Here is a 27,692-nt window from a genome sequence, read left to right on the forward strand (position 1 = left end):
GCGGGGGCGCCATTGGCTATTTGCAAGCAAAAGAGTTATTCAATCAGACTTCATAATTTCGAGGAAATGGATTTCCCCCCATACGTAATGTCTCGTTCCCTCCTCTCAGGGAACTAAGGTTACGTGAGTAACCGGAGACGTTTTCCTGTGGAACTGGGCTACTGTTGCCGCGGCACCCCAAGTGATATGAATGCGAATTTTACCAGAGGAACCCCTCTCGAAACGCCATTGGGCTAGTTTTGGGCTAGTTTTGAGTAGCAATTGGGCGGGTTTTGTTGTGAAAACCACGGACTCGGCAACTGAGGTGATGTAAAAGAAGAAAGCAGGCATTTGGATCAAAGCTCTGTGAGGCAAGGGAGGGGGAGGAGACTCAAAATGTTTCTAAACTTAAAACGCATTTCTGTCCCATTTGCGTTGTTTTTCTACTTACAAAGTTATTTAATAAAGTATAAAACATTGTTATTTACAATACACAGGTGGTTTTAAATAATATTTTTAGGGGGGACAACCCTCAGATGGGGGGCCCTGCCCCCCCCCCCCCCCCCCCCCCCCCCTCCCCCCCCCAACCCCTCGTGATTTCCTCCTATGGGATTTCTAATATTTTACTTTTGGTTTTGTTTTGTTTTTTGTTTTTTCCAGACCAAGGTGTTTAATTTTTAAATATGAAAATCAATTATAAAAACAATAATTATTACATCTTTAAAACTATGATCTAAATAAAGAGTGGAGCAAACATGAAAATAATAGAATTTAGACACCACAACAAACATTTTTGCCTCTACCACAATTGTTTTTCTTTATTTTCCCCAAAAAATTATTTGGCTACCAAGGAGACGAAAGAGTGATATGAAATATGAGACATTAAACAGAAAAATAAAGAAATAAAGCTACTTTAATATTTTATCCTTTTTGTGTGTGTGTGTGAGCCATTTACAATCTGTAAACGTTCTTTTTACATATGTTTTGTTTACTTTTATCACTTAAGGGTTTTTATTTGTTTATTTTTTTGTAAGTGGTAATTTTATATATAGCTACTGCAAAAAATAAAACCGTTTCAAAACAAAGGGCAAACAGATACTGAGCACACAGCGGGTGTTGTAGTGGTAGGCGTGCTGCAAGCAGAGGTCGCGCAGCTGTGACACGAGGAGGGCGGGGAACCGGAGGCGGGCGCGTCTAAAAGGATCCTCCTCAGAGTCTTACCTGGAAAAAACTACAGGAATACTTTTACGCCATAGTGAAGGAATGTCGAGGACGCGGTCACAGGATGTTTTTTTAATTAACTAGCAACTATTTTCGACTTACACCATGTATACGACTGAACGCAGGCGCATGAGCCTGCACGAGACCAAACGAAAGGATCCCGTACGAGTTTCAGCTGGAAGTTTATGGCAGGATCCTTTGGCTCTTGAAATCGGCGGCGGGAGTAAAGGCGTAACATCACCGCGGAGTCGGACCAGGGCTTTATCCGTGATGTATATCGCCGTTGAGGACGGGTCTGTGCCCCAAACTGAGGCGAATCTTTCACTGACATGTCTTACAGAAGCCTGCGCAGACGCGCATGCGGTGCTCAAGAGCATTTCTTTTGAGTGCATCGCGTTGGGCACTACTGAAATTCTGGACACTTTCTACAACGCAGGCAAGTTGTGGCACGTACATATCTGGGATTTTCAGGAATATTTCCAAAGTGCGTTTGTAAGCTATATTAATTTTAACTCTGTGTTTAGATGTTGTTGTGGTGGGGATGAATAACACTGTCTGCCAGCCGTCTCTGTTTTATCACCTGGGTGTTAGAGAGAGTTTCAGTATGACCAATAATGTCATCCTTTACTGTAACAAACGAGAAGACGATCTTCAAGTGGTGAAGGTGAGAAACACTGCACACAAAAGAACTTCTTTCAGATTAGTAAATTGCAAGGTTGTTTTTAAAACCCACCATGAAGTACACCGGGGCTAGTTGTCACACTTTATATTCTTTATAATGTGAATATTTCTCAGTGTTGGCGTATTTTGAAAGTCACTTTCTGTATAGACAGAAACCTTAAAACCTTGGCAACAAGGAAGAAAAAAAACATTTTGAACATTCATGCAGTTTTGTCTAAGAAAAAAAAAACAGTTAATTGATCGTACTTTGACTTTTTGACAACAATATTATCATGCCATATGAGGTTAATTATCACAGTGGGCATTTCTGTCTAAACGGTAAAATTAGTTTGAAATAACTAATAAAACAGCATAAATGATGACATACACAAATATCATAACATTATTCGGCCAACACAAGGTGTTAATTCCCACTGAGCAAAAGTACGTCCAAACGACGTCTTTTCAACGTCTTTGTCGGACGTTGAAATGACGTCCCCTGAAGCGCCAGAATGAAAGTTTTTATGACGTCTTTTTTCGACGTCTTTTGGACGTCTTTGTCGGACGTTGAAATGACGTCCCCTGAAGCGCCAGAATGAAAGTTTTTATGACGTCTTTTTTCGACGACTTTTGGACGTCCAATATCGACATCTACAGGACGTCTATAGAAGGTTAAAATTGCGTTCAGATGTGGTCATTTCTGGACGTATTTTCAACGTCTTATAAAGTCTCATTTAGGCGTCATTTATACTGTTTCTGAACAAAATAAACACTCTTAGGCTGCATTCAATTAAATATCATGTTTTATTTCAATGCAATTTCTTTTTGTACTTGTAAATAAACTTAAAGAAACAGTGTGTTCACACAAAAACCATGAAATAAAAGAAATGTCACTAATTATACAGTGGATAACAATTAACAACAAACAATTTAGTTCAGTTGGGTCCACACATTATGTTCACCTATTGGAGTTTGACTTTTTAAGCTTTTTCATTTTTATTTAAACTGCAATTAGCATAAAATTCTTAAAGATGGTATTCTTTATTCATGCAATAGTCAAGTGTTCATGTGCCCAAATATTATCTGCATGCACAATAATAATAATAAAAAAGGGTTTTCAATCTGGGGTTCAGGACCAAAACAAAGGGGTCAACAAAATAATTTATACCATATTTTCCAGACTACTGGTCTTTTTTTTTTAAATCTTCTGAGATGTGCTGAATTATTCTAAGCAAAACGTAAACACATAACAGCGGGGGCACTTACAGGTTTCTATAAGTATAGTTCTCATGTCTGTGTGACAAGCCTGTCTGTACACAGTGGTATTGTCTGTACCACTGTGTTTTCTACATTTCAGAATGAGGTTCACAGAAACTGAGATAGCAAGTGCATTTTAATTAACAAAAGATATACTGCTTGTAAATAATGGCACCAGAATTTTTTTTATTTTATACATAGGCCTAAATATTTTTATTTTTTATTCTGTTTTGAATAGTATTCAATTTAAATGATTTGAAGTGAGGGAAAATAAAATCTTTACAGTGTTCATAGTTTTTAAGTTTCTTAACGTTTGTTTTATTTATCAGTATTTAAATTATTTCTGAAATTAATAGTAAAATGTGTCTTATACACGGATGCAACTTATGTGTTTTTTCTCCTGACCTGGTGCAACTTAGCCCTATATTGTGCTGTATTATTAAACAAATGTATTATTAAAAAATTGGAACTATTTAAAAATAAATAATAATAATAAAATAAAACAATCATATTATGTTCATTATACTCCCACCCACAATAATTTTAAGCCTTAAAATCTGTTGTAATTCTGAGGGTGTCTTTGAAAAATCTTCTCTGCAAGGGATCCCTGGCGCCAAAATGTTGTAAATGTCCAGTGCTAGTGGTCAGGCATCCATATACAGCAAAGTCTGGTGTGGTAGGAGGAACTGTCCTTGTCGGCACAACATCTATCTGTCTTCATGAACTGCCCTGAAACACAAATTAAATATAAATGATTATTATAAATATAAATATAGCTTCACAATGCTCATTTGACCTCTGTGGTGAACATATGATCAGAAAATACTGCCAGACTGATTTTTAGTCTTTAGGGAATCAATTCAAAGCGTAATTTTAATTTTTTTTTTTTTTTTTTTTAAAGTGCCTAATTTCACAGACTCGCGTGAGCATCCAGGATACACGACAAAGGCTGTTTTAATACAAGAACACTTCACACAAGATAAAGTTTTGAAAATCTTACATTATCGTTAATGTAGTGACAGAATGTATTTGTATTTGCAGTACTAAAACTGCAAAGTAGTGTTACACTCACCAGTAGAGTCACCAGTAGAGTGTGTAGATTACGAATCAGAAGTTAAACTCTTGTTGCTGTTCCCGTCCTGAAAAGTAGAAAAAATATAAGTTCTAAAATCGTTTCTTTATTTGATCAAGAAAAATTACAGTTACCTGTTTTAGTGACTAATTTTAATAACTTAGTTAAAAAGGATCATCAAAATTTTACCTCAGACTGTAACTTGGACCACCCTCAAATTAACCAACAGGGATAACGTTATGTACAATTACAAAAAGAGGAATTTGAAAATATATAATCTTTATAATCCAAATAAATAATTTGAAATATTAAACTGAAGTAAAAATTTAACATTAGATTGATAAAAACGATGAATAAAAGCACATTTATTCTTACCTTACCTTTGGCTCAGCGCAGTTGTCAGATGACCGTTACTGTTTGAATTTCCAAGTAACCGTTAACGTTAATTACGTTAGCTCCGTCCCGTTGTGAAGGTCGTTCGTTGGTCCGGTATCTCTGTAGGTTTATAAAGTGTCCTCAACGTAGAAATAAATAAATTAAAGGATGGAGGCAGTTATATCTTCAGTCTTTTGTAATAAACAGAATTATTCTTCCAGTCTTCGTGGTTATTTGCGCCATCACGTTACGTTTACGTTTTTTAATTTTTTTTTTTTTTTGCCATCACGTTTACGTCACTCACGTAACATCACGTTAACGCCCCTCGTGGCCAGCGCACGTTTAAATACACTATTTCATTTAATTTAAATCTATGTGGTTAAATATTTATTATTTAATTATTTAATAGGATATAATATCATTTCAATCTAATTATCTATTTAAATATATTCAACTTTAATATATTTTTAATGTATTTAACTTTATTTAATTATCTATATTTAATTTATAGATCTAATACAGATATAAACTGCTGTTTCTGTCAATGATCCAGTGAAAAATACCACTCAGATAAATAAATAAATCCATGTAAGATTTTATATGGTCACATTATGGTACTTTAATTAGGCCTATGTTTTTAAAAATTTATATATTACATTATTTTGACACCTAAATGTTTCAGAAGAGTAGGCTACATGTGCTATTTAAATCAGAAATCAAATATTTTTTAATTATATAAATAAAATTAATTTGTCGATTTCCTGAACCTGTTCTGCACGTTGAACAGACGTCCAAGAAAATCCTTAGCCGGACGGTCAAATTTTGAACCTCCTATCAACGTCCAAGGGACGTCGTAGATCGACGTCCAGATATGAAACCGGATTTGCACGTCGAGTAGACGTCCAGATACGGTCCAGACCGACCGACGCAATTTAGACTTGATCTGCACGTCGTATAGACGTCTCATGTTTGTTGGGTTGTATAAAATTGTATACAAAACGCATTATGTGACTGTTTTTCTTGTCCTGTAATTTTTCGCTAAACACTGACAAATAATTTTTTAACAATAACAGAGAATATAAACAATAGTTTGTAGATGTGTTCTTCAAATATGAAAATAAAAATCATTCTGAAAACATCAGTTTGAGGTTTAAGTTAAATCTTAAATAAATAGTTGACTGAATGTAAGTTTTTATTTTTGTTTTTTGTTTTTAATTGTGTACATGTTTACTAACAGATATTACAAAATATGAGGATACTGATATTTTAGGTATGGTTTGGATAGTAGAATTTATTTTTAAAAAACTGCAATTTAAGTTTTTAACTAGATTCTTGAAACTAACATGCGAAAACCACAGCTACATAAAACAAGCATTTGTATAATTGGTCTTATCACTCTAAACATTATAGTTACTGAATTACCGTCTTTGTGACAACCTGCCCCGGTCCTATGTCATACGTGTTTGTTTGGTATTCTGTGTTCTTCCTTCTAGGAGCAATGTGGGAGCTACACTTTTATCCCCTACATGGTGTCACCACAAGGTAAAGTATTTGTCTCTGACGCCACAGTGATGAGGGGCATCACAGATTTTCTTCATTCCAGCTTTAAAATTGAATCCCTGCTGACCCCTCTGGTGGATCGACTGGTCAAGTTACTGGAAAGTGTTCACATTCATTCTAGGTAGGAATGTGATATATTTTGTGCTTTTCCTGGAAGTCATTTGCTAAATGTTGCTTTCTTATTGTCTGAATTAACGTTTAACACACTCTTGCCTCAAAGCGAATACTTGCATGAGGCAATCCGCAGGGAGATCCGTCTGGCTCGAGAGCACTTCATCGGACAGGCCCTGAGTCAGGAACTGGGCCGGATCCAGAAGCGTCTGGACTCGGTGGAGCTTCTGAGTCCAGACATTGTTATGAGCCTCCTGCTGTCTTACAGGGACATCCCAGTGAGTTACATATGCACAATGCTAAACTTTCAGTTACACAAACAGCCAATATGAATGATAGCATGGATAGCACAGGTCTAGTTAGGGCTGGGCGATAAAACACTAACGATAATTATCACAAAACAATTTTCTTCGATAAAACACCCTCAAGCATGGGGCCTGATGCAACAGCACCAGTTGCACCCCACTAAGGACGGCCCTGGAGACAGAATACCAACCAAAAAATCCAGATAAAACACATTATATAAAGGTTAGAAATTGATTTGCATTTCAGTGAGTGAAATAAGTATTTGATCCCCAAGCAAAACATAACTTAGTACTTGGTACAGAAACCCTTGTTGGCAAGAACAGAGGTAAGATGTTTTTGTATTTAGGTCACCAGGTTTGCACACATCTCAGGAGGGATTGTGATCCACTCCTCTTTACAGATTCTCTCTAAATCCTTAAGATTTCTTGGCTGTCATTTGGCAACTTGATGTTTCAGCTCCCTCCACAGATTTATGGGATTGAGGTCTGGAGACTGTTGTTGCCTTGATTGTATGTTTCGGGTCATTGTCATGCTGCCCATCCATGACCCATCTTCAGTGTTCTGGCTTATAGAAGGAGGATCTTGTCCAAAATTTTACAGTACATGGCCCTGTCCATTTGCCCCTCAATGTGGTGAAGTCGTCCTGTACCCTTAGCAGAAAAACAGCCCCAAAGCATAGTGTTTCCACCTCCGTGCTTGACTGTAGGGATGGTGTTCTTGGGGTCATAGTCAGCATTTTTCTCCCTCCAAACACGGCGAGTCGAGTTAATGCCAAAGAGCTCAATTTGTTCTCATCTGACCACAGCACTTTCTCCCAAGCCTTCTCTAAATCATTTGGATGTTTTTGGGCAAACTTTAAACGGGCCTGTAGATGGGACCTTGCGGGCACTGCAGGATTTCAGACAATTGCGGCATAGTGTGTTACAAATGTTTTGCTTGGTGACTGTGGTCCCAACTGCCTTAAGATCATTAACAAGCTCCTCCTGTGTAGTTCGGGGCAGATCCCTCACCTTTCTCATGATCATCCTTTGTCTACCCAGAGAAATAATCAAGAATATTTGACAATGGTTCTGAAATATTAGAGGTGCCAGCCAAATGTGTGAATAATTCATTGAAATTGAACTCTCTTTCTCAATGTGATTCAAGACTACGACGCCATAATAAATCTGGTGGAAACCTTGAATAATTTACCCATGTGCATGGTGGCAGGACATCAGAACATCAAGTTTCAGTATATATTTGCACTGAACAGGTAAACTTTTTTTTAATAATACAATACACAAAAACAAACATTTATTTGAGGAAACATTAAAATTGTTCCCTACAAAACATTTTTAAATGTGTTTAAAGGAGGAATCACCCTGGTGATCGTGCCAAAGCTTTAAAGCTCATTTTACCCATCGTGGAATCGGGGAGCACTGTGGCCTCAGATGTATACTGCCTGTGCGGGCGCATCTACAAGGACATGTTCCTGAGTGCAGGCTTCAAAGACACAAACAGCAGAGATCAAGCTTGTTACTGGTGAGTCATTACAAATTACCCTCTCGATCGACACAAGACTGTTGATCTTTATGTCTACTGCACACATTTATAAACATCCAATTCACTGTATAGTGCTATGGTAGGACAGCATCTGATCTGAAATACTGCAAATGATAGTTAATAACTTACAAAAACTGGTCAGCATTTTTGTCTTGCTTTCCAGTACAAATATCCAAATAACCTTAGTTACATTTAATTAAAAAAAAATGAACTGGGTCATGAACTGAGAAATAAAAATCCCCTTGATCTTTTGACAGATAAGAGGTCATTGTACTATAAAAACTAAAATAAGTTTCAGAATTCAAAACTTTCTTGTTAGTCAAAAACAGCTTATATTGGAGCCAATCTGCCAAAATGACAAGTTGTGGAATGTGCCACTTTGTGACGTAATAGTGTGGCTGAACCCCTGCGTTTTTAACCTAAATCACTGCAGCATCCATCTATGAAGGATGTAGGTTAGCCAGTCAAAGCAGTGGGCTATTACTTCAGATTCTACAACACGCCACAGCTATTCCAACAGAGTGTTCCAATGAGGGGGGTCAAAACAGGATGGAAAATAGCCTATTACTTCTAAATTATGATGTTTTTTTTATGTAATTTTTTTATAACATTATAAGTAGACCTCAAAGAATAGTACAAAATAATTAAAAAAGGCAGTTCATGACCTCTTTAAGACTTGTTGTCAGAGAATATATATTTGTCCTGTTATCAAATAATTAATTAATTTTATGCATAGACATCACTAAATTTTGAAGATTTATGCTTTAAACAAGAAAAAAAAAAAAAAAACATTTCCACAATGGGGTAAAAAAATTGAATGTTAATAATAAAAGTTCAAAAAAATTTTTTTAAATATAAACCTTACCAAATTTTGTAGATTTATGCTTCAAACAAACAAATAACAAACATTTCCAAAAAATACAAATTTAATAATAATAATTATATATATATATATATATATATATAAAATAAAATGTAATGTTTTCTTTTTTTACCCTTATGTTTGTCCTGCAGGTATGGCAAGGCCTTCAAGACTGAACCATCTTTGCACTCTGGAATCAATAACGTTGTGCTCCTGATAGCTGCTGGCCATGAATTCGACACCTCTATTGAACTGCGGAAAATCGGTGTGTTTTTGTGTCCTCATTTAGATTCACTGCTCTGGTTGTGAGAACTTTAAACAGTTAGATGGGTCATGGTTTGGACTACATATCGTGTACAGTAGTGTTCTTTTGGCCATTGCATGGATTTTTCTGTATAGCAGGCTATTGTATAGAAACTGATATTTAGTGGCCTACTTGTATGATCCAGATGCTTTGACCATTGAACATGAATGTGTGATGACACAAAGTATGAGTATAAAGAATGTGAGAAAGTAACAGTTTGAGGTATTTAAACAGGTGTTGCCTTGCTTTCACACTTAACATGCATGTTTCCTGCTTTTCATGCATTTCATACGAAACTGATGCCTAAACTGAAGCAGATAGAGTTTTAATTCATTATTGAGTTACGGTGTTATTTGTGCGTTGTGCAGGTGTCACACTCAGTAGCCTGCTGGGCAGGAAAGGCAGTCTAGAAAAGATGCAGGACTACTGGGATGTGGGTTTTTATCTGGGGGCTGGAATCTTGGCCAATGAACAAAAGAAAGTCATAGAAGCTTCAGAGAAACTCTACAGGCTCAAAGCGCCAATGTGGTGAGTAAAGAAAGTGAATAAATAATTATTCATGTTTATTTTTAATTTGTTTATGTAGTATGAAGTTAAAACTCTTTCATGTTTAAATTTAAGTTATTCCCATTAATGAAAATTATTAAAATAATTAATAATAATTATCATCATCATTAATTTAAAAAAACAATATTTTGTTAAATATTTAAATAAAATAAAAGTCAGTTTTTACTCAGTGAAAACTTAGTGAGTTTTTAAATGAATTTAAAACTTTTAAAGCCCTAAGTTTCATTTTCAAAGCCATAATACCCCCGTTCAAGAAAAGAAGGGCCTCTTAAATCATTATTTTTTTTTTTATTTAGTTAATTACTCAAAATGCAGATTAAATAATCAATAAATTGGTTGAATGTAATATAATTGAATATAAATATAATATAAATGAGAAATTAAATATAATTGAAAAGGAATCATATAACTGACAGATGAATGCATTAAGGCACATTAACTGTAGTAGCAAACATTAAGGGGGTACTTCAAGTTTAAATTGGTCATGAATGATTGAGTTATATTAATTTAAAACCCACTAACTGACAACCCTAAATAACAAGTGTAGTATTTACTGCAAGGTGATTTCTCTGTCAAAATAGGTATGTTGCATCCATCATGGAGACGTATATACTGTACAAGCAGTTTGCCAAACCTCCAGATGTCAGTCATCCTAAACAGGAAACCGTGGATTTTTGGATGGAGTTAATGGTGCAGGCATGCAAGCCTACTGTTTCCACAGCACGCTGCCCGGTAAGACTGATTCTTTTCTCCTTTCTCGTCAGTACAGCCTTACCCTACTACAGAAAAAAACAGCTTATTTCACTTTGCTTCAACAACAATTAAAGGAAAGGCCAAAAAGGTGGAGAAATAAACAGACCTAAAATTGATCTTTTTTTAGGTTCTGATTCTGGAGCCTACTAAAGTCTTCCAACCTAGTATAATAAGCGTAAGTGAGGAAGATGACAGCCGTACGGTGCAGCTGAGACATGTCACTCCACTCGAGGTAAACACCCTTGACCCTTGATGCTTTTTGCACACGGCTTTCAGGACTAATTGTGCAGGCTGCAGTGTGTTGCCACACAGTGGAGTTTCCATGTTATTAAATAATTTATGTGATACGTAGATATGCACCATTTAACATGTCGGAAGGCAGTATGAGTGACCCGATGCTTTATTTTGTAAAATTCAACATTGAGTACATGTCTGTGGGAGTGTAATGTGCTATATTTGGCTTTCCCAGAAAGGTCTTCATGAGTGGACTTTCCCAGCATCTGCGATTCGTGGCGTAAGGTACTGTGTGCTTATGGGAATACTGCCATTTCCACATTTCCAAGCTTGCAGCAGTTTATAGTCCCACTAGGCTGCTCTGTTCTGGCCACAGCCCAGCGATTTTCTCTGAATAGGCCTTTTTTTGAAACTTCTTCATTGGTGCTTGGCCTAGTTGAGACCTGTTATCCTCTTTTCAGCTTTTAAGCTACAGTATAGGTCAGTGTCGCTTTCTGTTCATTTAGAGCTCAAGTTGTAAAACAAATGATACTAGATGTTAATATTTAAGGACAGATTGACCCCTAGTTAAAAATAATTTCATTTTTGGATAGTCTCCTAGAGGGATTTGTTTTCCTGGTAGTATTTCTTATTTATTTATTTTTAATTTAGTATAATATTTCTGTTCGAAAAGTATTAAATGAGTGTATCTTATGTGATAGAGCAAAAGTACAGTGCACCAAAAACATAATTTTACTTACTTATTTAAAAACAGCCCACAGATCTTCTGTGTTTTAGGACTACAAACTGAATTGCTCTATTTGGATCAGTTTCAAATAGTGTAAAAAGCTTATTAACTCATTATCTTTCATGTTTTATTTTTTGGCTTGTGATTGAGAATCCCTGTCATTCCACTCTTGCAGCATCTCCAAGTTTGACGAGCGGAGCTGCTTCTTGTATGTCCTGTACAATTCAGATGATTTCCAGTTGTACTTTCCCAGCGATCTTCATTGTAAAGGGTGAGCTCCTCCCATTGACACATTGCTTAAACAAGGACAACATGAGGGAAGAGCTCCAATGTCATGATTGTTTTGACAGAGAATGAACTCGTAAAAGATTATGTTCTTTGAATTAGTTTTAAGAATAATCTGATATTTTAATAGCGTTCAGTTCAGAGGTGCTCTAGGCGATTTACTGTGCCTTTAAAATGCATATTACATTCCGTTCTGTAGTATCAGGTTCAGGAAGCCACATTTGACCTCATTTTATGAACTTGTCATTCTTCCAATGAAATTAAGCAATTGTGTAATGGCAAAATGATTAAGTGTAAGTGCATTTGAACATCATATAAAAATCATAAGAAAATGCTTTACTGAAATATCATGTGTCACAACGAAAGAGATTTTTCCATTGAACATATCGTTTGTGTGTTGCTTGTCAGGTTCTGTGATTTGGTGAACTCCCTGTTGCATCAATCAGAAAGTCCTGTGGAAGATTCCAGTCCAATCAGGGGAGGTGAAGGAGATTTAGAGGTTAGAGAAGTCAACATGAATATCATCACATTGCTTGTTGAGGCTAGTATCCATGTTCAGCATGAGTGAAAATGTGTACCTGGTTGATTAAGCAGCTATTTCAATCTTATGCTTGATATACAACCCTTAAAATGACTTCTGCTGGTGTAGACTCAAGGTAGAATTGGATGATATTATTGAGTTGCATAAACCTGAATTTGACACAATATGCACTGTATCTGTAACTGCTATAGAAATAATGGTGACTTGACATTTTATGACCAAATAGTTTCCTTCAATAAGAATCATTCCAAATTATGCTTTCCATTGAATACTGTGAATATGGTACCACTATGTGACAGGCAGTCCAATAATGCAACTGTGATGTCTGCTTCTTTTACTATCTTTAGTATTGCCATAACTCCACATTCAAATCTACTTCCTGCTATCATGTGTTGTTGTTTTTTTTTTTTTTTATTTTTTTACAAGCATGGGCATACAGTGTTGTTTTAACTTTCATTTTTGATTCATCTTTAATCATTGCTTACTTAAATGTCAAATATTTCATAAAACATACATTATAGTGAGAAGTTTGTGGTTGGTATGATTTTTTTTTTAAATTTTGAAAGAGATGCCGTGGCTAAATTTGTTTGATGGACAACAGAAATCTTTTGTAGCACCATAAATTTCTTTGTTTGTCACTTTTGATTAATTTAATGCAGCCTTGATTAAAAGTAACAATTTCTTTAAAAACAACGTTTCAGTACATTTACGAGAGGAATGAGAATGGAGACAAGGTGGTGCTGGGGAAAGGAACCTATGGAGTGGTGTACGCTGGACGGGACCTCAGCAATCAAGTGCGCATCGCAATCAAAGAGATCCCAGAGAAGGACTGCATGTATGAATGCTTTAATTTTTCCAGTGGAATGAATACTTTAGAATGTGTTTCTTATCAGTTTAGCTGCAAGTTTGTTTAATTTAATGGAGTTGTATTATGAAGAGTCAAATAAAAGAACTTTATATTTTATGTTACAATGCACATTGAAAATAAACAATGTGTACTCAATAAACTCTTAAAACATCCAGTTTTGCCACACAAAATTACTATATGATGTAAAAATAATAAAATATATTAATGATTTCATATGTTAAACTGAATATATATGAATAATATTAATATATATTAATACATAAAAATTTATTTATTTTTTAATCTTAATAGAAGTTTTAGGTCATTTCTGAACTGTGATCATTGTTGATCTGCTTCAGTAGAAATCCAGCGTTTGGATTTCTGACCATGTTCAAAGGTCACCACAGCCCAGTGATGTTTGTCCGCAGGACAGATGCTTGTTTAAACTGTCCTCACATGGACAGTTAGCAGATGTAAACCTCTCCATGTGATCCAAATCTTGTGCTTAACTGTTTTAACCAAATATGCTCAGAGTACCCTTATGATTGTGGTCAGAACTGCATAGCTTAGATGATCATAATAATATTTAATTTTTGTGTTTTTTCTTTTTCTTGTTCTGGGTTTTAGCTACTCTCAGCCGCTCCATGAGGAGATTGCCTTACACAAGAGGCTGAAGCACAGGAATATTGTTCAGTATTTGGGATCAGTCAGTGAGGATCGCTTCATCAAGATCTTCATGGAGGAAGTTCCTGGAGGTGTGGCTTGCTTTGCTTATTGTTCTCTGACATCAACTTTTCCATTTTGATGATATGGGGAAATGTTGATTTTCGCAAAGTCTGTTGAGAAATCCTTGGTTCTAAGGAAGGATGTGTTTGTGTGCAATGTTCATGTGTGGGATGATTTCCAGCTCTGAGCGTAATTGAAATGTGCTACACTGAACAACACAAACCAGTTATTTATGGGTCAGTGACGTAACACAGGCCTCGTTTACACTGCCAGGTAAATGTGACCCAATTCAGATTTTTTGCTCATATGTGACACAGACATGGATCTGTTCTATGACAGTGTAAACAGGATAAAAGCGCATGCATTTGGATATAAATCAGATATGTGCCAATGCGACTGTCATGTAAACAGGTAGATTGGATTTTCTGAGGCATTGCGTTCTGTACGTCATTAAAACTGCGACAATTTGGTACTTCTCCGTGGCTTAATTACGCCATATGTGACCTGTGCAGGCAAAATGAGTTACAGGCAAAAATGGGAAAAATGCTCCAAGTAGTAATTAAACATCTAAAATGATCTTTATTTGTACATTTTCTCAGAAGATTAACGTTACATTAGCTACCTTTTCTCCGCTCGTGCTGACTGTCAACCGAAGTGCGTGAATATAAAAGCGCTTCTGATGGTGCGCGATCCCGATAAATAGCCTACACACATACAGAATTACAGTATTTCAGAATTCACGCAAACATCATCTGCTCTGTCTTAAGTGAACGCTTAGGGAACTGTTGGGGGAAAACATCTGATGTGTAACATTATATTAGATCCATGCATTACAGTATAGGACGTCTGTATCTTTATCATAATGTTAATCTAACAACAAAAGAAAAGAGGGAATCACTCGCTGCACTTTATTGAACTGCTTTTGTTGTTTGAATAATCAATTTATTTGTGAAGAACACACTTAAGTTATTTTTACGTTTGATTATTTGTTTTTCGTACATAAATGCTTTAGTTTAGATATGATAAAGGTAATGCATTATTTGTTTCTTTGTAGGCTATTTTGTTCTTACTTTATTTTAATTTTTTTGGCATATGTTCTTATTTATAATAGCAAAGATAAAATAAAAAAAATCTGTATTGTGATTATAAATATAGTAATTAATGATGAGAAAAGATGGAGGACTTCACATATCGACTTAAAATGGATGTGACTCAGTCGTTTTTTGTCCGATTCCAACAAATCATAAATAATTTTGAAGGTCTTTTAATGGAGAATATAATTTTTTTTTCTCATTGTGACTCGTTTTGTCAGCACAGGTCACAGTATTCTCATGAGGAAGCACATGTGGAGACGGTAAATGACCACAACGCATGTGCGATGTTTCAGATGGTATGGCAAGTGTAAACACATGAATCGGATATGGGTTACAATTGAAAGAACGTGTAAACAGAGAGCCAAAAAAATCAGATATAGGTAACAAATCAGAATTGGGCATCAAGACCTGCAGTGTAAACGAGGCCACATTGATGTGTTTGGTCCTACACTTCCTATATGATGACTAAACATAGACTCTCCTAAGTCATGAAAAAAAGTTCGTAGAGAAGTAGTTTCTTTAAAATATTATTCACATTTGACCAGCTTTTGTTTGCCAACATTCAGGAATCCATTTTGTTGTAATGTGTCAAAAATGTTAGAAAACAGGAGATTAATTCACTCTAGACTTTAGGGGCAAGATCAGTATACCTCTTAAAAAAAACAAAAAAAAATCTACTTCCACATGTTCAGTTTGACCGATGGTAAAATCCTTCAAAAATCCTAAACATATTCGTGATTACAAATTCATAAAAATTTGAATCATATTATTGAAATGAAATAAAATTAAAAAAAAGTTTTACCTTGATAAATAGTGTAAGATGTGCACAATCAAGTGAACTCAAAGGAAATATTTCGCTTTGTTGATTTCGTTCAAAAGTTTTTTTTTTTTTTTCCATTTTATTACATTAATAACACAGTAAAAAAAAGTAGTATTGTGAAATATTACTACTATTAAAAATCACTTTTGCCAAGTATATATATATATATGTATATATGTATACATATGTGTATATATATATATGTGTATATATATATATATGTGTATATATATATATATGTGTATATATATATGTATATGTGTATATATATATATGTATATATGTGTATATATATATGTATGTGTGTGTGTATTTTTTATGTAATGTATTCCTGTGACCGCAAAACATAATTTTCAGCAGCCATTTTTCCAGTCTTCAGTGTCACATGATCCTTCAGAAATTATTCCAATATGCTGAATTGGTGCTCATGAAACAGTTTGTATTATTATCAGTTAAAAAAAATGTGCTGCTTAAAATTTTTGTGATACATTTTTTTCAAGGATTTTTTTTTTCTGAATAGAAAAATGTTTTATGAAAAGAACATTTATTTGAATTTTTGAAACCTTATAAATGTTTTTGCTGGCCTTTTGATCAGGTTAATGTGCTCTTGTTGAATAAAAGTATCTTTCTTTCAAAGATAAATCTCAGGTTTTAGAATGGTAGTTTTTACATAAATTTTTTTACACAATTAAATTTTTTCCTTTCAAGTAATTTAACCTTAGATTGTAGAGCATTGTATTAAATCAACATGAATACAAAGATTATATTTTAAGAATGTCGATGTGTTTTAGATGTTTAAAAAAAAATCATGATCTCTTCTATTATATATCTATTCTATTCATTATGGTCATTCTTAAATTATTTTACTGATATTTTATATTTATGTATGTGCATGTGGATACACAGTGTATAATTTTAAAGCGTATTCACTTGTTTTTTCTTCCTTCACAGGAAGTTTGTCCTCTCTCTTACGATCAAAGTGGGGGCCTCTTAAAGATAACGAGCCGACCATTGTCTTCTATACCAAGCAGATTCTGGAAGGGCTGAAATATCTCCACGATAATCAGATTGTCCATAGAGATATTAAGGTATGAATACATCACAGTGCCGTCATTGCTTTCAGACTATCTTTCAAAAAATTTCAACTGCAATTTTTTTTTAATCACATGCCATTACTTTTCATTTCACCAGGGTGATAATGTTTTGATAAATACATACAGCGGATTGCTTAAGATATCAGATTTTGGCACTTCTAAGAGACTAGCAGGAATCAATCCATGTACAGAGACGTTCACAGGTCAGTCTTCTAGCACATACCTCTCACATTACATTATGTACTCTTGCATGTTTGCTTTTGACTCTTCCTGATTCATTCATCCACAGGCACTCTGCAGTATATGGCTCCAGAGATTATTGACCAAGGTCCTCGTGGCTATGGCAAACCGGCTGATATCTGGTCTTTGGGTTGCACCATCATAGAAATGGCTACAGGGAAGCCACCCTTTCATGAGCTGGGAAGTCCTCAAGCGGCCATGTTTAAGGTGCTGCAGGTTTTTGAAGCAGGAATCTGAGTGTTATTTTAAGTTGATGGTTATATAACAATGATAAATGAACTGTGAAGTTTATTTACATTCCATTCTCACATTCCCAGTTGACTTCATGCTCATTGGATATTTATTAGAGTCACAGTTAGCCCAGAAAATAGACAGTTTACATTAATGTCTGCTATAGTGCCAATTGTGGAAAAGACTGACGCTGCAAAACTGCTGATGTTATAAATTGCTTTCTGGTGTGTTTTTGTAGCTAAAAGTGTTTATGTTTGCATACTTGCTTGTGTTTAAGACCTAAATGTGAAATATATATATCTTACAAAGAATCCCATCAGGTTTACTGATTAACTGTCCTCCTGCAGGTGGGCATGTTTAAGATCCACCCCACAGTGCCGGAGTGCATGTCAGAGGAAGCTAAAGGCTTCATCATATGCTGCTTTGAACCCAGCCCAGACAAAAGAGCCACAGCTTCAGAGCTCCTAAAGAACAGCTTTCTGAAGGGCAGTCTCAGGAAGAGGGCAAAGCCTCAGTCTGACAACACTCTGAAAGAACCTGCAGGTAAGCTTGTAGAACCACATCCATAAATCCTTAAGAACTCTAACCATTTAAAACCAACAGCTTTAACTGGGTGTTACTTCAGCTTTGACCACTTTCGGCTTTTTTTTTCTTTCTTTTTTTTGTTGTTGACTTTAAAAATAAATAAATAAAAAAAACACTTTTAAAATGCTTTTTACACTCACTTTTTTTTGTTCCACTGGTCCAGCAATGCATATACATATTACAGGAGAATTTTGTTTTTATTTACGAATTAATTTTTTTATAATTGAATTATTTATATACATATTTCATAAGTTAATTATTTTAGCATTACGTGATTTTATTTATTTTTAACATTTTTATTATTTCATTATTTGTATATATTTTCATTTATTTGTATTTATTTTATTCATTTATAATTAAATATTTAGAAATTAGGTTATTATTTATTTTTCAGTTTAATTTAGTGTTTTTCTTTCCGGGAAAAAAAAATATATATATATATTTGTCCAGCACTGACCACCAATATAAGGCATTTTTATATGGATTTTTGCCAATTTTATATGATCTTCATATAGCAAAAAAAAAAGAAAAAAGAAAGAAAGGTTTAAAATCTCAATAATAATCCCAGGACATGAAAATGCTAAAGTTGAAGATACACCCACTTAAGAATAATGACATATACATTAAAGTAATTTGAATTTGAATTAATTATTGGATATTTGATTTTGAGTTTGTTTGGGCATCCTGTTGTAGGAGACTTTCACAGGAGCATGTCTGTACCCATTGCATTGCGTGTGGAGAACGCAGATGCTGAACACGATGATTTGTCCTCTTCTTTTGATCTGAGAAGGACCACTCCTGCCTTCAAAAGAATTGACATGGCTGAAAGTCCACCCAGCTCCAGTGGCTTTTTAGAGTGAGACTATGCATCAGATCCCAGATGATTGAAATTATGTATTGAGAAACATACGTACAGCGCCTGAAATCTTTATTTGCCTTCAAGGTGTATGTATTTTCTGTTGATAGAGTGCCAGATGAGCCTCAAGCAGACATGACCACAAGCCCATCGGGTTCTGGAGAGAATCTAGGTCTGTTCATGCTGAGAAAGGACAGCGAACGGAGGGATACGCTACATAGGATCCTTACAGAGTACATCAGTCTTGTAGTTCAGAACATTCAGGAATCGCTGCCGAAGGTACATTCTCACACTATTGTGTCACCTGAGATGTCTGATGTGGAATGCTGTCACACCACCAAGTGCCCTTTCATAAATTCTTGAATGATTCTGAATTTAGGCGTGTGTGAAGATTTGCTTTTTATTCCATCTCGCAGGCGGAGGAGCCGTGCATCACCTCAGATGATATTAGCAAGCTGATTGGCTGCCTCCGGGAGAACATCCGCTCTCCAGACAGAAGGCACCTGACTAACAGCCTCCTGACTTTGCGGTCCAGCCTGCTGAACTCCTCTGTGCCTCTCAGCAGCCTGCAGGCGGTGCTCTTCAGCTTCCAGGATGCAGTATGTTTTTTGCTTTCATTTCAGTCAGGCCTAAATCAAACTAAAACTAAGGGCTACTTAGCAACATTTGGAATGATTAAAAAGGCTATTATTATCATTATTATTATTATTATTATTATTATTATTATTATTATTATTATTATTATTATATCTATTACACATACTGAGGGTTAGGGGTTTGTTGTTTGCTGTTTTTAAAAATGTTTAAAAAAAAAAAAAGTTTAAAAAAATCTATTTTTAAATTGTAAAAAATAATTATTTATTGACTTCTGCATTTTACTTCTTTCTATACATTTCTATACATTTATAATTTTGTAGTTTTAAAGTTTAAAGGTTTTAAAAATAAAAAAGTATACATATATTTGTGCATTTATTTATTTACTCATGAATTTTATTTCATAATATTGAATGTTTATGTGACTCTTGTGTTTGTAGGTCAAAAAGGTCCTGAGGAAACGGCAAATAAAACCACACTGGATGTTTGCTTTGGACAACTTGCTGAGGCAGGCTGTACAAGATGCTATCACGGTTTTGCTCCCAGGTGCATAAAGGACACAGTTTCAATTAAAACAGTGATTCCATATGCTTTTATTGCTTCACTGAATCTTCTGTTACTTGCATATCTTCATTGCCTTCCCTAAAAATCCCTTTTCAGAGCTCAAGCTTCAGCTACAGTCATCGTTTGAAAATGAGGAGAGTTCTCCAGAAACCGAGCAGCCCATGGAGGCAGATTCTCAATCGACTGTCACCCCCATCACAAAGAACAAAGTGGAACTGGGTATCGATCAGACTTCTGAAGAGGGTCACTCCAAATGCAACAGTCTACCCAGTGACCTCATCTCCAACCTCTCTTCGCTTGCAAAAGAGTTCTCAGAACTTCGACTTGAGTCCATGAGGTATTGAAAACCTTTCCTCTGTCTGAAGCATTCAAACCTTTTGAAGTGTTTAATGCATAAAATACTTACACTACCATTTAAAATTTTGGGTCAGTATTTTATTTTATTGGTTTGTTTGTTTATATAAAATAATACTTTTATTCAGCAAGGATGCATATTAATCAAAATGTAAATGACTAAATTAATAAAAAATGAAAGACATTTATGATTAAACGTGTTTAAAATTAATGCTATCTTACAAACTTTCTATTCATCACAGAATCCTGAAATGTATCGGGTTTTCACAAAAATATTAAGCAGCTGTTTTCAACATAATAATGATAATAAGTGATATGTGAGTAAGTAATAAAAAACAATTTCTGAATAATTATATGACACTGAAGACAGGATTAATAGCTGCTGAAATGTGAATTGTTTTAAAATATATTAAAATGTAATAGTTCTTTTCATATGTTGATATTTCCCAACATTACTGTTGTTACTGGAATGTAATTAAATATACGGAGCCAGCATAAAAGATACTTCTATCAAAAAATGTAAAACAAACAATCAAAAAAACCTTTTGAATGGTTGTGTGTGTGTGTGTGTGTGTGTGTGTGTGTATGTGTATATATATATATATAATATATATATATATATATATATATATATATATATATATATATATATATATATATATATATATATATATATATATATATATATGCATCCATAAAGTATGTGTGTAGATGTATGTATATAGCCATTCATATATCCATTGAAAGTGATGCAACCACAACTATAGACAAGCTTCATCTAAGTATTTCAGTTATACACATGTGTTTTTTTAATTAGCCCCAAGAGGGCGATGAATGAAAACCACACTGATTTCATGCGATTGGGTATTGTTCGCATTGCGTTCCAGGTTGCTAATTCAGCTGAATGAAAAGGAGAAAGAATTCCAGGAGCTTCTTAGGAACTCACTTCAGACCAAACAAAGGCACATCAACGCCCTGGAGGTCAGAGCTGTGTCTACAGCTGCAGGTTGCTCATGTTTTTTTAACTATAACTTCTGAAATGAGCACTGTATTTACCACTGAACAATTGTTTGCAAACTTCTTCCTCCATATGAGAGAAAGTTCTCACCCGAGGCCGTCAAAAGGTGTGGCCATGGAGCGATATGTGTCACATGTATTCACATCCACTCCACATGCCACTGCTTGTCTTTAGTTCTGGGAGGAGTTTTTGAGACTCATGAAGAACACGCCCTTTAATCGCTTATAACTGTTACCCAATTTCAACCAACCCAAGTTTATGCCTTACCCTCGGGGCTTGCGTTTTCATTACAATGTATAGATATAATCCCTGTTCCGAAAGTGTTTTAGAAATAAAACTTTTTGTAATGACTAGTTTTTTTGTAATCGCATATGACCGTGACATTCCTGTAAATGTGCTAATTATGCATCCATAGGAACAGGTTATGATATGCTTATTCTTTCCCACAGATAATAAAACTTCACCCCACAATGCTCACAATGCTGCTATGGTGCGCTGGTTAAAAGGTGTTCCAGTGGATAAGAAAACCATAGAAATAGTAAGTGGAAATATGGAAAAAATAAGACTGTTTTGACCACAAGCTTTGATTTGCTCATTCATATTTATAGCCTTCTAATAGTGAAAGTCAGTTTAAAAATCTAAAATGTTGAAGTTGATAGTGATTGCCTGTTCTTTGATTTCTTTCAGCTTGTTTTTCATGAGTTCACCTTGGATAGTCTCCTCTATCTCGCTTGCAGAGATGATCTGCAGTACTGTGGCATCAAGTAAGTGCTTCAGTTGATCCATACTGAACAGGAAGAATATACCAAGGTGTAGGAGAGACATTATAAATATAGTTAACATGCACTATTTAATGAAAGAATTCATATACACTACTGTTCAAATGTTTGGGATCTGTAAGATGTTTTTGAAAGGAGTCTGTTATGCTTCGCCAAGTTTACATTTATTTGATCGTAAACACAGTAAAAAAAAATAATAGTTAAATATTGTTACAATTTAAAATAACTTTTCTATTGTAATATGTTTTAAATGAAATTTATTTTCAGCAATAGTGTATGAAAATAAAATCTAATCACAGAATTTTGAATGTTGTTGTATAATGTGAAGTAAATCTGTGTTCATGCATTTGTCACTCAGAGGCGGGATACTGTGTCGTTTGTGGGCTGCCATCTCCAAGCAAAGGAAGGCTCTTCTCAGTCCAGTCAAAGAGGACAGTGAAGATACCATTCTCTAAAAGACATGAATGATTCTCTCCTGACCAGTTTTTAGATTCTATGAGCTCAGTGAGTTTGCAGTAAATAGTTTTTTTGGCACTATTATTTTATGCCTATGCCTGACACGCACAAACACACACACACACACACACACACACAAACACACACACACACACACAAAACACCACTGTTCAAAATGTTTTTGAAAGAAGGCTCCTATGCTCTTCCAGACTACATTTATTTCAGTAATCATTACTCCATACTTCAGTGTCACATGATCCTTTAGAAATCATTCTAATATGCTGCTTTGATGCTCAAGTGACATTTATTATAATTATCAATGATGAAAGTTCTTATAATTTATGCTGCTTAATATTTTTGTGGAAAAATTATTAGAGAACAGGATTGATTTGAGATAGAAATATTTTGTAACATTATAAATGTATTTACGGTCACTTTATCAATTTAATGTGTTCTTGCTGAATATATTTATTAAGTACTTTAAAAAAAAAAACTTAACTCCAAACATTTTAATGAACATTCAGTATCTCAGATGTAAGCTGTTAGAAAGATATTCAATATATTGTTTATGAATATAAAGTTCTATAATGTGTGAAATATTTATGCTAAGATCATCTGAAAATCCTGTGTTATCGTGCAGGGCATTGAGTTGTGTACTGCACATATGTGAGTAGAAAAACACTGTATTTGTATATATGAATTGTGCATTCTTACTAAATATTAACTACTTTTATAGAAGGAAGCAAACTGACAGCAAAACTAGAAAAAAGTAAACTACATTTAAAACTAAAACTGCAATTTTGTAATTTATTTTAGAAATAAAGCTTTTAATTGTAATGGAAACGGTTACATTTCTTTCTTGTTCATTTTAAATGATGTTGTTCAATTGTTAATTTTCCTATGCTATAACATGCATTTTTGAATGCACAAATATTCCAAGTAATCCTTCGATTCACGTGAGATAATAAAAGCTACAAGAAATTAATTAGTAAATGTTGTTTAAAATAGTTTTATATGGCGTATAGTATGTTGCACCAGACAAAACATGTCAGCTTTCCAAAAATGTGTTTGATGTCAGCTATTGTATTTTTTAAGCCAGAGGAAAAATGTTAGTAATGATATTAGCATATAAGAAAATACAGTATGCAAACCCAGCCACACAGTGAAAGACTGATAACACCTGCTAAACATCACCGTATTCACTTTATTCTTGATGCATTTTTAATAAGCCAGATTTTGACAGGCTTTCTATGTCGACAAGCTTTCTTGCATCCACCTTAATCATCTGGACCAATGTGTGAATTTCACTTCTCAGAATATGTTGTTTTAATTGTATATGTAGAAGCTACTGCAGAGGTGCAGTATTTGAATACGTATAGAACATATAAATGTTCTATATACTATATTTTCCAATGAAAAATCTCACTGACGTTATTCACATTCCTCAGAGAGCTATGAAACACATTCAGTCCTTACTGGCAATACAAAGTGTGAGTGTTGAGTGTGTGTTTGGAAGATGGGCGTTTCACAGTCCTGATTGGAAGAAGTGATGCCATGCAATGAAGCTGATCTAAGAGTTTCAGCCCTGCTTCCTTATGTTTCTGAATTGTTGATGTTGCCTTGGCAACAGCCATTACATCATCCTCTGACCTCTCCCTCCAGGTTGAGGATCCATTTACCACAGGGAAATCCATTTTTTTGGTGCAGTCAACCACTTTGATGATCAAGCAAGAACATGAAGGGCTTAATCACCCAATTCATCATAAAGGATATGAGCTAATCAGTGGGATGGGCTTCTCTAGTCATACAATGAGCCATACCTTGCGTTTTTCAGTAAAAGGCTGGAACTTTTAAAACTGCAAATCAGAGCAAACATCTGTACAAAAGTTGTGTAGTCCAGCCTTAACTGGAAATTGTACAGAGTTTGAAATAATTTTGAACCCAATTCAAAACTTTTGTTGTTGTCTTCCATAATACTACAAAAAAGCTGCAATAATATAGAAGATTTTTTTTTTCACCTGGCCCCTCGCCTCAGACTTGATGGACACGCAGGTTGCCAGATTGATGAAACAAACAGGAACGAGTGCACTTGATGATGAATGAAACGAAATACTCTGTGTTTTCCGCCAACTGGCAACCCGGGGTGCTGAGATAAAATTGGGTAAACTGGCAGTGGGTGGGTTTCAAAAACCAAAACAAAAATCGACATTCCGGCCAGGAACGCACATTTTCAAAGGAGAATAACTGACTGTAGTATTGTTTTTCAGATAAACAAGTATGTTAACTTGGCATTTTTCTTAAATATCTGCAAACATATTATGGTATTTTTATGCTTTAGTAGAGACAAAATCTTACAATACAGCACCTTTAAATCCCATTGACGTTTACAATGCTATTCCAATTTAAGTTGGACTTTTATTGATTATACATCAATTGCTTTTTAATGACTTGGCAAGAGTAATAACTAGCAGAGCATAGCTTGCCCTTGAAATCTGGTTGTAGTCCAGGGCTCTCCACGGCTAGTGGTGCTTTTCAGCAGGTGGAGCAGATGTCACTCTGCTGGATTTTGAGGTTAACTGAACAGGATTTGCTTTTCATAGCTATATATTTCTTCTTCCTTCCTGTTCTTTTTTTTCTGGGTATGTTATTGAGCTCATTCTGTACTTCTTTTACTGTCAAGACCTCTTTATCTGTCTCCTTGTAAAGGCTGGTGCTGCATGTGATCCATTAAATAGGGAATTCTGTACAGGGATTATGGCTTTCAGACCAACTTCATTCTGTTAGTGGGAGGATGATCTTTTTTGTCAATGAGATTTTCTACCGTTTCAAATAAAGCTTTCTTATCTCTGCACTTCAGCCTCAAGTTTCCTGAAACTGCCCTGTGGTCTGCATTATGTGAAGAAATGACATTTGGTGAATTGATGAACTGTTAGATGCTCATATAACATGAAACTATGAATGAAAACAAAAAGGGTCCAGGGAGATTTTTTACTGAAGGAGAGAAAAGAGTTACAGGGGTTGGAGAAAATAAAATAGACAATATTTCTTTATTAAGGTGTTGTACTATCATTTATGTTTAATACAGCATCCAAACTTCTTAGAATAGATTTATACTATTTTTGAAGAGTTTCCAGTGGAATGAACATCTGCCAATTGCTTGTTGGAGGAGAAAATTGTCTCAATCTGCAAAACTGACCACAGTGGTTTGATAATATTTCAAGTCGGGTGATTTGAGAAGGCAAGTGCAGATTTTGAAGTTAATCTTGGTGCTCCATCTGTCCAAGTTTTATGATCATGACACCATAATTTTTGTATTGTAGCATCGGTGTCTGTAATTAATGTTGTAGCAGTTGCAGATTTTTAAAGTATGTTGGCTTTGTGAAGTTCTATGTTGGCTGGTTCTTGTGGAATTAAAGACTTCGAAGTGAATGTTGAGGTTTGCTGTCACTTTTGCTGCAGTATTTTTGTGTTGCTTGTCGGTCCTATCATTCACTTTCGGGGTTTTGCATGCTATTCTTCTTCGTTTATTTTTCTCTCTCCATTATTTTTAAAAGTTCACATCCCCATCAGATCCGGAGAAGTTTTGATGTGTTTGCAGCTCAAGCGTTTTAAATAAGTACCTTCAGAAGAGAACAGTCTTAACTTGGCACCACAGCTGTATCTACTGCACCTGGAGTGGATGGAAGATGCTCACTGCATAACGGCTTCTCTTATGCCAGATATAATTATATTCTTTTTTAAAAACGCTGTCATTCAAATCACCAATAGGCTGTATTTCAGCAGCTTTTAAACTCATCCAGTAGGGTCAAAGTGGGTCATTCATCCACTCAGTCTTTATCTTCCCGGTAAGTACAATGTTTGTCATGGTAATGAAAGGGTCTTTGGGCGGATCTTTGGATGGTGGAGTAGGGGGTGGAGGCCACGTGAAGGAGTAGAAGGGCAAAAAAGGGAGCTGTAGTTTCTGCAATGTAAGGTTAAATTCATAGCTTTAGAAAAGGGTCTGGAGGTGAGTTGTGGGGGATAAACATATTTTGCATGTTTATATTTGTGTGTTACCTATGGGTAAAAACTATGTGCAATTAAAACATTTTATTTAATTACATTTTTATTTCTTTATTTTGGCAAATTTAGTTGCTATTGCAGAAAGTTTCAGTTCATGGTTGTGTTACCATGTGGATAAAAAACAATGTGCAATTATAACACATGCATTTAGATTAGATTCGTTTATTTTTTGGCTAATTTAGCTGTTATTGCAGAACGTTTAAGATCATGAATCGAGTAAAATGAACTCCTATACTGTAAGAAAAAAAATGTGAAAAAAAGAGATAATGTCTTTGCAGAAAATTAACAGTACTTTTTTCCCCAATTAAGTTTACACACATTTCCTTCAATTATAAAACATATCAAAACGCAATGCCAATGCCATTCAAAATACAATGCAATACACGTTTTTACAAACTTTTCTTAAAGTATATCTGGGGCAAGAGTTTTTGCAGAATATGTAAGATATGCCAATTATATTTTTTATCACTTTTTTTTTTCTTTTGATAAAGGTATCATGCATGTAAAATACTTAATAAAATGAAAATTATGATAACTCAGTTATCATAAAAACTCAGTTATCAGTTATTTTGATAACTCAGTTGTATAATGACAATTAAGTTGAATTTAATGTAATCTTAAATTTTTTTATTTTTTTTTAATCTACTAATTTTAGTGAGTTAAGTAGCCCAAGTGGACACAGCTTTAAATGCAACCCTGATAAGAAATCTTAAAAAGATAAGACACATGAGAGTCACAATAATCCTTTGTTTCCATTCTCACCCCAACGGTTAGAACCTAATCTGTTAAAACTGTAATGACATCTGAAATGTTGCCATATAATACAAAAGAAACAAAGTGATCCTGACTCAAGGGACAGCAACAGTTAAAAATGTACAACATCAGTACAGTTTTCAGATGGATGACAAAAATTTTATGTGGTGCAGCTCATCTTCTCCTTGAAAATTTTCTTTGTTAAATATTCAAGTGGAATTGTTTAGGCTTCTTTGGTTGACTTGGATTTCTAAATTTCATTT

The 27,692-nt window shown here is 34.8% G+C and overlaps 1 protein-coding gene and 1 long non-coding RNA gene across 3 annotated transcripts; one reads left to right on the top strand and one right to left on the bottom strand.

Moving 5' to 3' along the window:
* The first annotated feature begins 1,100 nt into the window (after positions 1–1,100).
* Positions 1,101–22,722, top strand: LOC109105413 (mitogen-activated protein kinase kinase kinase 5-like). Of its 2 annotated transcripts, none has more exons than XR_006162009.1 (28): positions 1,101–1,636; positions 1,725–1,864; positions 6,058–6,245; positions 6,345–6,513; positions 7,687–7,793; positions 7,892–8,062; positions 9,098–9,210; positions 9,618–9,777; positions 10,398–10,548; positions 10,697–10,801; positions 11,039–11,088; positions 11,706–11,801; positions 12,224–12,314; positions 13,058–13,191; positions 13,831–13,958; positions 16,795–16,931; positions 17,035–17,140; positions 17,227–17,384; positions 17,756–17,951; positions 18,687–18,849; positions 18,960–19,128; positions 19,266–19,448; positions 19,884–19,989; positions 20,104–20,344; positions 21,249–21,342; positions 21,829–21,917; positions 22,067–22,143; positions 22,517–22,581. XR_006162009.1 is itself a non-coding variant. In XM_042772883.1 (28 exons), the coding sequence occupies exons 1-28, from the start codon at positions 1,306–1,308 to the stop codon at positions 22,611–22,613; spliced, it is 3,975 nt and encodes a 1,324-aa protein (XP_042628817.1). In that variant the 5' UTR covers positions 1,101–1,305; the 3' UTR covers positions 22,614–22,722. The 2 variants fall into 2 exon arrangements, 1 of the variants encoding a protein (XP_042628817.1); XM_042772883.1 differs by having other exon boundaries at positions 21,249–21,367; positions 22,517–22,722.
* Positions 3,157–4,758, bottom strand: LOC122148020. Its single transcript, XR_006162010.1, has 3 exons — positions 4,570–4,758; positions 4,202–4,256; positions 3,157–3,846 (listed from the first exon to the last, which is right to left on the bottom strand). It is a non-coding gene; the product is annotated as an uncharacterized LOC122148020 (long non-coding RNA).
* Positions 22,723–27,692: the final 4,970 nt, after the last annotated feature.

This window comes from Cyprinus carpio, chromosome A16 (assembly GCF_018340385.1).
Source record: "Cyprinus carpio isolate SPL01 chromosome A16, ASM1834038v1, whole genome shotgun sequence".
Taxonomy (NCBI): domain Eukaryota; kingdom Metazoa; phylum Chordata; class Actinopteri; order Cypriniformes; family Cyprinidae; genus Cyprinus; species Cyprinus carpio.

What these genes read in the sequence shown, in the direction of transcription:
- LOC109105413 (XM_042772883.1), top strand. Translation starts at nt 1,306, where the DNA reads ATGTATACGACTGAACGCAGGCGCATGAGCCTGCACGAGACCAAACGA. An exon ending in AGAGATCAAGCTTGTTACTG is followed by an intron (nt 8,063 to 9,097) that starts GTGAGTCATTAC and finishes TTTGTCCTGCAG; the next exon opens with GTATGGCAAGGCCTTCAAGA. An exon ending in TCTGCGATTCGTGGCGTAAG is followed by an intron (nt 11,089 to 11,705) that starts GTACTGTGTGCT and finishes CCACTCTTGCAG; the next exon opens with CATCTCCAAGTTTGACGAGC.